Source organism: Phlebotomus papatasi, chromosome 1 (genome assembly GCF_024763615.1).
Source record: "Phlebotomus papatasi isolate M1 chromosome 1, Ppap_2.1, whole genome shotgun sequence".
In the NCBI taxonomy this organism is placed as follows: Eukaryota; Metazoa; Arthropoda; class Insecta; order Diptera; family Psychodidae; genus Phlebotomus; species Phlebotomus papatasi.
Window position 1 is genome coordinate 69,927,074 of NC_077222.1, and position 11,337 is coordinate 69,938,410.

General features: G+C 34.8%; 1 protein-coding gene across 1 annotated transcript in view; it reads right to left on the reverse strand.

The window, feature by feature from the left end:
* LOC129799397 (probable phospholipid-transporting ATPase IA) overlaps positions 1-8,304 on the reverse strand; it is a 48,621-nt gene extending 40,317 nt beyond the window's left edge. Inside the window, exon 1 of the mRNA XM_055843242.1 lies at positions 7,795-8,304. Coding sequence (XP_055699217.1) covers positions 7,795-7,855 — 61 coding nt within the window. The 5' untranslated portion in view covers positions 7,856-8,304. The remainder of the gene's footprint in view (positions 1-7,794) is intronic.
* Positions 8,305-11,337: the final 3,033 nt, after the last annotated feature.

The window sequence follows — 11,337 nt, forward strand, 5'->3', positions numbered from 1 at the left end:
TGACAAAAATATTTCTGAGAAGAAAATTCCATTTATTTGCTATATTAAGTGCTGATTGGAAATGGAAAATTTTTCGAAGAAAGTTGTAATGGGTATATCGGAGTATTGATGACCTTCTCTAAGCTCGCACTATATGATAGTACAGCACAAATCAAATAATTATCACTCTACTATTCCTCCTTTAACAACTATTTCTTGGTCAATCACGAAAGGAGACGATGAGACTATAAATCACAACCAAATGGAAAGAAAAATCATAATAAAAAAAACACATTGTATAAAATCGATAGAAACAACAGATTTCAGGTTGGTAAAGACGAAGACAGGAAAATGAGTATGAGAGGTGAAAAGCAAAAATAGAATTAAAGATCAAATTTCCATTCATATGGAAATTATTAATATTACAGCACACACATTTTCATCCTTTTCACTCATGTTTTTATTTATTTATTACACACAGAAGTCTTGTATATATTGCGCAGTTGTAAATAAAAAGCGGGAAACTACCCAATATAATCCCCCTTGAAACAATTCTTCAATGGTTAACCAGTAACAATTTATAGGAAAATTGTCACACAGATATTTTTTTTATGTTTTTCTATCACGCCTTGCGTTTAATGCTATGCTGAAGAATTCACTGCAGAAAATTAGCACGAGAATATATAGAGGGGTTTTATTAAAAAGTTCTACACTATAATTTTCATCGAAAAATATCAATAACAAAACACAATGCATAAAGTGATTTTCTATTTCTCCCTCGTCTGTTATGTACGTCCTCTGTCCCATTCAAACTAGTTTGTGTTTAATAAACAACGCAGTCAATCAACGAAAACAGCTGTTTCATTATCGTGCACATTGGGCAAGTATTAGGTGAGATTCTTAACAATCTCACCTACTATAATCCTAACAAAATTTCATGTCGTCCGATCGACCTCAAATTTGGCCAAAATGTGTTTCAGCACTTCCTGATCACGAATATATATGTGGCTAATTTACGTTCCCGGCCGGCCGGCCGGCCGGCCGCTCTTTGGAGCTTAATAGCTCCTAAACTAAAAAAGATATCGACTTGCGGTTTTCGGCAAAGGTTATATATCGGGTGAAAATTGCAACTTGGTGCATAGACCCCCCACCCCCCACCCCTCCTTCCGCCATTTTGAAGACCCCCCTTTTTTTGTTTTCTCAATAGCTCCGCCCCTATGGCATTCAGCGGGCTCAAATTTTAGTATGTTATAGCTGGGCCTTAGAGCTTTCCATCAATACCAAACTTAAGGTCCCCCGACCCCCCTGACCCGAGCTATAAGGGTCCAAAAAAAATATCTTAAAATTGCCATAACTCCGGTTCTAATTGTCAGAATTTAAAAAGTGAGGGCTTTTTGGAAAGCTCTCGTGAAATGCCACTTCCCCTTCTAACATCGCAAGTTCATAAAACCACCGCTAGGGGCGCTTTTTTTAAAAAGAAAATTTTTAAATATTAAAAGTTAAATAACTCAAAAATTCCATTGTGCATCGGGCTGAAAATTTAGTATGTTGTAGCCGTTGATTATACCTATCAAACAAAAAAAACCTTAAGTCGATCCATAACCCCTGACCCGAGCTATAAGGGGTCAAAGTTCGAACATTGACCGGCCTCTATCTCCGGTTCTAATTAACATAGCGACCTAAATTTTACCTTTTTGGTTTCGTCTCGATGAGCACTTTCAGATGGAAGTTCAAAAAGTCACCACAGGTGGCGCTGTGATAGCGTCAAAATTCATCGAAATTTAAAGTCACTTTTCTCAAAAACGGCATTGTGCAAGTTAATGAAATTTTAGTATGTTGTAGTCCAGTCTAGGACGTTTCCAAAATGGTGCATATGCGCGCTGTGGTTTCAATAGAACCGGAGATATGAGGGGTCAAAGTTCACAAAATTCAAAAAATCATATCTCCGGTTCTATGTGACCGATTTTGATGAGTGAGGGCTTAAACGAAAGATCTCACCAAATGCTACAACTTTCTAGAATATTTGAACTTCGTGGGACCAACACCAGGGGCGCCACAGTCGAAAAACCAATTTCAATATCACATAACCTCAATTATCTCGACTGTCGCTGAACCGATTTTGATGATTACTTCAACATAATTGTAGAGCACATTTGTCTCTACATTTCGTCCATACATCATTTTCCGCTCAGACTACGCTATCACTCCGATTTTGCCGTTTAAGTGTGAAAAAATTGATTTTTCCCATAATAACGCTTTGAAATCACTCAGATGCCAATTTGACTGCCTCTACTCCACCAAGACACTTAAAATAGGGGTTTAAATGGAAAGTCCCGCAAAATACAACAATTCTTTGATTTAGTTGAAGTTCAACAAATGAACACTTGGGGCACTGTGGATGAAAAAACGAGTTAAGAAACAAAAACCCTCGCTTATCTTGGTTTCTGAGTAATCGATGAGTTCAAGTTCTACGGCAAAATTATAGAGAACATTCTGGTCTACATTTCACCCATATAACACTTTTCTGTCAGTTCATCCAAATCCTTGACATTTTGGTTTAAATACAAAATTTGTATAATTTCACGAATTTTATTCAAGATAACTGAATGGCGTCTCCCTACTTCAGCATCAAATCGAATTTGCATGCACTCCGAGTTAGCTCACGTTAAGAATCTCACCTACATAAGCCGGTTAGGATTATCTGTCCCTTTAAAGTCTGCAATGTGCTATTTCACATAACATTTTCACACAAAATCACTCTTCATTGTACATGCGATGACTTAGAATATCACTACACTTGTATCAAATTTCTGTCTCAAATTTATACGATTTTAAATTAAAATGTGTCACATTTGCTTATACACAAAAAAATCGATTGAAAAACAAATCAATTACGTCACTGCAGCCTTACCGCTTATCTTATCTATGGAGACAAGATGCATTTCACAAACACTGCGGAACCCAGACAGATTGAAAACTCGACACTTTTGAGAAGACATTTGAAATCATTTATCGTTTATCAATGAACAAGAGAATATAATTTGTAAATGAACTTTATCCATGAACTTATAAGTCCATATCACAGCGGGCCTACATACTCCCAAAAAAGAAAGTATTTGAATAAAGAAATACCTCTCAAAACGATTAATAATTATTATTTTGCTTTTTCAAAATTAGCCATTTAAAGTCTGTTATTACGTTGATTGCCATAAGGAGAACTTAAGATTCTATGCTTATATTGCATATTGATTTCTTAAAGCGACACTGTGCTACCGGTGCTACCTCTTCTCTTTAAGTCTTAAAGAAGGACAATGTGTAGCTGGAAAAACGCCCTTTCTTCTTTATAATCAAAATGATTACAACTTTACGGATTTTCCAATTAGCTTTAGAACTTAGAATCTAAAAACATCCCAATTTTCTTATTAATGAATAATAAAAATATTGCGGCAGAATGTTTGTATTCAAAGGACTAAAACTAAAGCTTCCTTACAGTTGAAATTTTTAGAAATATTTCTTTTTCTTATTTCTTTTTAAAGGTATCTGTTCCTTCTAGAGAGTTTTGGGCGAGGGGCTAACAAAATTTTCCCGTATAAGCAAGATTGTTATGAAAACTCGCAAGGAGCCTCCGATAGTACGAACTTTTCGACAGCGACCTATGCAACGTTTCCAATGCGAGCTCACGGAGAGTCGCCAAAAATGGAGGAGGTTAGTGCGAAAGGCCCGGTCCCTTAAAGGTACGTTTCGGCCAACTAAATTAAGTACGTAAGTGATAGAGCTATTAGATCCAACATGAAAGCTGAATATTTTTATGGGTTTCTCTGAGGTTTTAAATCTGATAAGGGAAGTGTGCCAAATTTCGGCCACTTTGAGTGTAATTTCGGCCATGGAAATAAATTAATTAAAATTATGTATGTTATCTTCGAATAGTCAATGAATTTATTTTGCTTTTAAATATTTATTCATTTTAGGACGTATTAACACAAAGACCGTTAAATTTTAGGTATAATTTGAATTTAATTTGCGTTGTAAAAACTCAGTGTGGAAAGATTCTTACAAAAAATGTAACAGATCGATTGTGTTTCTAGCAGTCTTCTGATTTGTGGTGAAGTGTAAAAGGTTATCCTTCGGTGTTTTTAATGAAAATTGATTACTTTTCATTAAAGATTGCTTCTGTTTATGTTAATAGTGAATCAATCTTTAAATTTCGGGTAAAATTTCCCAGCTGGATCCTGTATTTCGCGTAAAAAAGTATATACTTTGTGATCGTCTCTCCGGTGAGGTGGTGTTGTCTATTCCGGCAACATCTTTTGCTTTACTAAATTTCTTATTCATTTTGTGTTTTTTTTTTCAATTGAGTTCTACAATGTCCAGAGAAAAAAACCATCGCTTCTATGAAAAATATGATGTGGAAAAGGCCTTGGAAGAGTTCAGGAAGGTCAAATTGCTACGGGAATCTGCGCGTAAATTTTAAATGCTACTCTTCAGGTCTTCTGGACAAATTACAGGGAAGATCTTAGGGCTTGTGGGTCATATAAACGTATTAAACTAAATATTAAACTCGTTCCGTATGACGTTTTGAAATTTTCTATCTGTTCCATCACAAAAGTGGTCAGAAAAAAGGTGGCCGGTATTTCACTCAAAGTGGCCGGAATACTACCAAAAGCATATATTATTATTAATTTTTCAATATTTTAGGAAGTGATTTAAAGAAAACAAACATGCTAAACTAGTTTTCAAGGTTCCACACAACCTTCCCGAAAAGGAAGTAACAAAAAATATCAATATGAATTAAAAATATTGCATTTCAAACTTAAGACTTCGGTGCTTATATGCAACTATACCGAAATTTGGCACACTTACTCTACAAACATAAGAAAAAAATAAATTTGGGTAGTCAGGAAAAATTATTTTCTTTATGAGACACCTGTGTTCCAATCGTCCTTAAAGGGTTAAAGAAATTGCTCCTAGTGTGTAGACAGAGGCTATAAAGGCCTAAACCAAGAGACGGCTTAACGTAATTAGAATCAAAATAATGATTTGACCAAATTCCTCAGTTTCCCACTAAGTCGTTTCTTGGCTTAAACCGAGAGACGGCTTAGTAAGAAATTGATATCATTATTTTGATTACACTGTGCGACACGTTGTGGGCGGCTTTGACGAGAGTGCCAAAACTTGTTAGAGGCTCATTTAAGGGTCTCAAATCTGAAGTCCGTTTGTCCGGGTCACGTCCAGATTTTTTTTTTAATATGTATTTTTAGTTCTTTGCTGTTTTCTAAAATTCAAAAATTTATATCTCCAGTTCTAATTATCCGGTAATAGTAACATAAGCCTAAAATGACGCGTAATTTCCTCCTCTATAACTCTAGTGAATATATCAAGAACCTACGATGAAAATGAAGTATAGATGATGTCAGGAATGGAATTTCAGTCTTCTTTCTCTTGTTCTTCTCTTTATTTTATTTTTGCCGACGTTTCGGTCCTTTGGTTGGGACCTTCTTCAGGGCCTACATTTATACATTCCTGACATCATCTACATCTACACGGTCGAAACAAATTATCGTAAATGAAGTATATTTTTTAAAGGTTTTTTGAAAAAGTGCACCCAAAATTGTGCATTTTTCTGTGTTTTTTCCATCTTCTAATAATTCTCCCACTTAGATAGAACATTTTATATGTCAACTACTATGCCTAACGGCGTTATCACACTTGCACATTAAAATTTTAATGTGATTCACATTAAAATTTAATCCAAATTTAGTCCAAATATGTTATTTGTGTCTTTGAGTCACTTAATATTTGGGGTTTTCTTATTTATTGATAAAGAAGTGGACTTGGCCTGCAAAAATAAGTTTAAATTTACCTAAAGCATATATATTTTTCGCATTAAAAATTTAAAGAGAAAATCACATAAATGTTTCGCATTAATGCTATAAATCAATTTATATCAAATTTTGCGGGCCAAGTCTACCTTTTTATCAACAAATAGATCAAATTTTGAATATAAAATGATTCAAACACACAAATTGCACATTTGGACTCTCACCAGCGACAATTAATGTGAATCATATTAAAATTTTAATGTGTAAGTGTGATGACACAGTAAGAGTGAGTACATTTAATATTCTTTCATATCTTTTTAGTTTGAATTTTCTATCTTAACCCATTCAGTCAATGTATCAGAAATACTTGAGATAGAATGTTCGTATTTTGGGATTAGTTTCCTATAGATTAGTAGATGAATTTTTTGAAAAGAAAAATTTTTTATCTCATATAGGGGCGCGGGGAGCCTCTATCAAACACACGTCTTAACGGTCACTGAATTTAAATTCTGTGCATTAATTCATTACAAACTCTATTGCTTTAGATAGAGTAACTATCCAAGAACACCAATTGGCAACTAGAATTCAAATCAGGAAAGAGGAAATAGGCCAATTTTAACAAATTCGACGGGATGTCGTATTTTCTGTCCGCCATTTTGAGCAAAAATTTAGCATGACCTTCCGCGAAGCAAGAAAATAATAACAAAATGTATTTTCATCTCTGTCGGATTATTTTTCTCAAGTAATTGAATAACTAACGTTACTAAAAATCCATTCCCGACAGCAATTCGGTTAAAAATTGTCCAGAAATAAATCATCAAAAAACACTCAATTTGCGTATGATGTATAATACCATGGTAAGGAATGGGTTAATTCGTTTATATACGAAAAATCGTATAACACTGTGACCCCACTTTCCCCTAATTGATTTTTTTTGTATACTTTGGAGGAGTGGCTTAAATTTTACAGACAATTCTTCTTCCACTAGATTTAACACAAAAGCAATTAAACTTATATTTTCCCTCTAATGCCCTTTGAAATAAAATATAAAGAAAATAATATTAAAAAGAAAATAAACTCAGAATTGTCCTTCAGTTTTTTCAAGAATGATTTGTAAAATTTACAGTCAGAAAAATCCATAATGCAAAAACAAACAAAATGTCATCAATAGAGTTTTCAAAGAATAATAAACTTTCGAATGTTTCCTATCACCAATTTCCGCATGTATAGAGACTGGAAAGGATCTTTTAAAAATTCAACAGAGAAATTCCCATGAAAGCCGAGGTGCATCAAACTAGTTCTGCATGCAGGCTTCATTGCGAAAGTAGGATGGAAAAGCTATTGAATAAATTTCTTGGGGAATTCGAAGGTCAACACTATTCGTCTCTTGCGATTTTTTTTCCTGGCTAATAAAATAGCAAATCTGTTACCCATGTGGCTTGTGGTTTGGGTGGCGAAGATGCTTGAAATTTTTCCTGAATTCGTCGATTGAAATAAAAAAAAAGGTTCGTTGGAAGTTGATGTGCTCAAGCATGAAGGTTTTAGATTTAGAGTGTTCTGGGAAATCACAATTTCGTTGATTTGCTTGGAAAGGCGATAAGCAGTTCCGATAAGAGAGGTGCTTATAGAAAAGTTCTCCGTGATAGAGGTTAATCTGCAATATTTTGCAGGAAAGCAGTGGATTTAGGCAGGACACGCCATCGTGATAAGGGCAGTCATATGTTACTGCCACACATTCCAGATTGAACAGGAGTGGTGGAAAAGTCATTCACAGAAAAGCTCAGCTCGTTGGCCCTACAATTTATCCAATTTAACGTAAAAGCCACCCATACCCCAACCACCCCCATTTTCCTGTCCTGATGCGTCCTGCGCCGCCCCGAGTCGCGCCACAAAAACTGATAAAATCTCACCCCACATTCAAGGCGAAGGCGCCCTGGGTTCAGCCTTGAATGGGGGTTACTTGGAGGATCTGCCAGAGAATTTTCACAAAACTTACGGGTATTGTTGTTCAGACGCAGTCTCAAACGCAGAGTCCGGTAGATTGAAGACAGAGCCATTGTTGTTCCCGGAGGGGGGAGATCCAAATACAGAATATTATAGATCAATATGGGAGCTTCTTCTCAGGGATGTCGTCCACCTAGCACCTTCACAGGGACCCTGTGGAACTATCACCTTCGGAGCCTGGCACTGTCTTTGGGGGGACCTTGGTATTCTTGCTTTTTTTTGCAATTAATCTCAACGCATTTTGTGACACAGGAAAGCACAACACAAAAATGGGTCACACACCGATGACATATTTTCCATGGAAAATCACACTTTTACGCACGAAAACAACGTTTTATCCAATATAGGTGAATTCTTGCCCATGTATGGACTATTTTTGAGGAATTTACCAGCAATTCCACTCACTACATTTCACGAATTGCTACTGAAACGACTCACACTTTTCTACTGTTGTTGGACTCTTTCGCGTTCTCGGAAAACCACCCTGAAGCTACTACAAAAGTTGACAACTTCTACAGTTACACTGCGGTTACACTGTTATACGAAAAAGTTGAAAAAATGTAACAGAAATTCTACTTTCTGTGAAAATTAGGGGAAGTTAGGCATGGTTCGCAGGTTTTCACGAATTCCATTTTCAAGATTTTTTTCCGACTAACTGTGAAATGCACAATGGATTGAGCTACACCAATAAGATTTCTTGTCTTTTAGGTTTCTATGCGTCTCTGATTCACTGTCGCAAAATTTCTGGTTTTTCCTAGACAGGAAAATGAAAAATGTATGACAATTTGTGCGAACCTTGCCCGTGAAGGCCAGGTACAACCTATGGTTGGTATAGGTTCGTCATTGCAGTTTTTCCTGGAATAAAATAGCTTTTACTCACAATGAAAAATTATTTACCGATTGTTACTGTGTTATCGTTATCACACTTGCACATTAAAATTTTAATATGATTCACATTAAATGTCGCTGGTGAGAATCCAAATGTGTAATTTGTGTGTTTGAATCATTTTATATTCAAAATTTGATCTATTTGTTGATAAAAAGATAGACTTGGCCCGCAAAATTTGATATAAATTGATTTATAGCATTAATGCGAAAACTTAATGCGATTTCCTCTTTAATTTTTTAATGTGAAAAATATTAATGCTTTAGGTAAATTTAAACTTATTTTTGCATGCCAAGTCCACTTCTTTATCAATATATAGAAAAACCCCAAATATTAAGTGACTCAAAGACACAAATAACATATTTGGACGCTCACAAGCGACAATTAATGTGAATCACATTAAAATTTTAATGTCAAGTGTAATAACCCCGTTAGATTTGACTCTTTCCGGACCGCAGTATATGCTGCAAGCCAATTTCACCATTTTTTAATCAAAAAAATCTAAGCTCAGGAATTTAATTGAGGTCCTGCAAAAAATATCTTACATTTGGACATCCTTATAGTTTGTAATCATCCACAAGAATAGGATTTTTATCAATTCTGAATAATTAAAAAAACATTGTTTTTCACAGAACATTCATATGCTGCTTTGGGTACTCAGAGTCCCAAAAGAGACGAAAGAGTTAAGATTAAGACCCATGAATCCGCGAAAACCATCACTTCACTAAATGAATGTTCCTAAAACAGATTTTCGTTATTTATCTGAAGCATTGTTTTTCTTGAAATTGAATGACGACAAATGAAATTGAATGACGAGCTATTTGAAGCCAATTCCTAAATTGATCTCGGACTCAGCTTACAGTGCTCCAAGGAAAAAAATTATTTAAACAAAAATTTGGTATATTTATCCCTCCATACGGAAAGGTATCTTATAATACGGAAAAACTTCTCAATTTTTAAATATTTAGCGTAACGATCACGAGTGCAGACAAATTCCCATACGCATTTGTATGTGAAAGTAAGAAATTGGCTTCAACTTTGAAGGCCACTCGTCGGGGACTAGATGAGGGCAGATTATACATATTTATGATGTGGTCATGCCAGGCTCTAAAATGGACACCAAATAACAGAGTCCGTACTAATGTAAAAGATTTGACAAATTGCCTGAGAAATCTCGATCCCATTTTTTAGCCTATACTATGATACCACAAAATATATAAAATAAAGAATATCGTCGGCTCCGAAGAAGACTATTGTAAGTTTAAAATGTAAACTTTACAGGAGAGAGCTTTAAAGTTTGACAACTAAAATATATTTTTATTAATTTCACTGTAATTAATATACTTTCAGCTTTTGAAACTTTTGTATCATTTACGCATTGAATACCTTCTGGTTAACGCTACTTTTAAGTTATTTACAGTAAAATGGTGGGCAAAGAACTCAATAATTGGGCACGTTGATTTTCAGTTTTTTTCTTGTAACTTTTCCAGGAATATCTTAATCAACATAAAATTTTATGGGGATGTAGATCTAAGGTTTCTTCATCCAATGATACTATCTTTTTATACTACTGTAAGTAGACTTACAATAGTCTTCTTTGAAGCCGACGATATTTCTTTTAATTTGCTGATTAGTTATTATTTTTCTCTTATAATTTTCTTGTCTTCCCTGAGCTTTTTCTTCAACTCTTCCCTTTTGTTTTCCTCATTGAGGTTAGGTCCTAATTTTCAAACTGCTGGAGTTGCCTAATGGGTTGGCGAACCATGACACTTTCAGAGGTTGAACCAATACGCAGTGTACTATTTGCGAATTTTCCTCCTTTTGAGAAATAATTTTGCTCCGTTGCAATAAATTATTACGAAAAAAACAACCAACATTAACCCTTTATCCATTAGTGTAAGTGATTTTTTCTGAAAATGAATTTAACTGTGAAAATTCACACGAAATATGCGCCATCAAAATTACCAATTTTTGGGCCAAGTTTCTACAGTCGAGTTCCTCAAATTTGAACGACGGTTGAGTTCAAACTGTAAAATTTGAGGTTATGTGAAGAAAGTTTTGCGTGGAGTGCACTTTTTCTCTAGTATTTCCTCAATATTATCGTTTTATATTAACTTCCGCAACAAATTCCATTTATTTCACAATAAATTACATTGATATATTCTCTAAAGTTGTTTATCTTAATTTACGGAAAGTGGATTTCACATGAATTCCGTTACGTTTTTGAAAATATCGTTCAAATTTGAGGAGTGAGAAATGTCATCTATACCCCCCAAATGTTCAAATTTGAGGAACTCTACTGCCTCTACTGTATTTGTGATTCTAGCTAGACGCAAGCCAAGACCAACTAGGCTGCCTAGTTTTGCTGTGAAGATCAGTTTTATGATTACCTATCTTATGGCTATGAAATTAAGATTTATCTCCTTTCTAACAACGAGAAAATATGGATTGTTCGAAGCGTTCGAAGGCTCGCGTGTGCGAAGCATGCCGAACTTCCCCTAATATTAGAATTTTTATATTAGCAGGATAATTTCTTATTCATCTCATACTATTCCACTTTTCACAGAAAATGACTCAATTTTTCCAAGAACAAAAGCACAAATGCCTTTTCAGATTAATCCTTTCATACTTTTATTTTTCTCAGTGTAC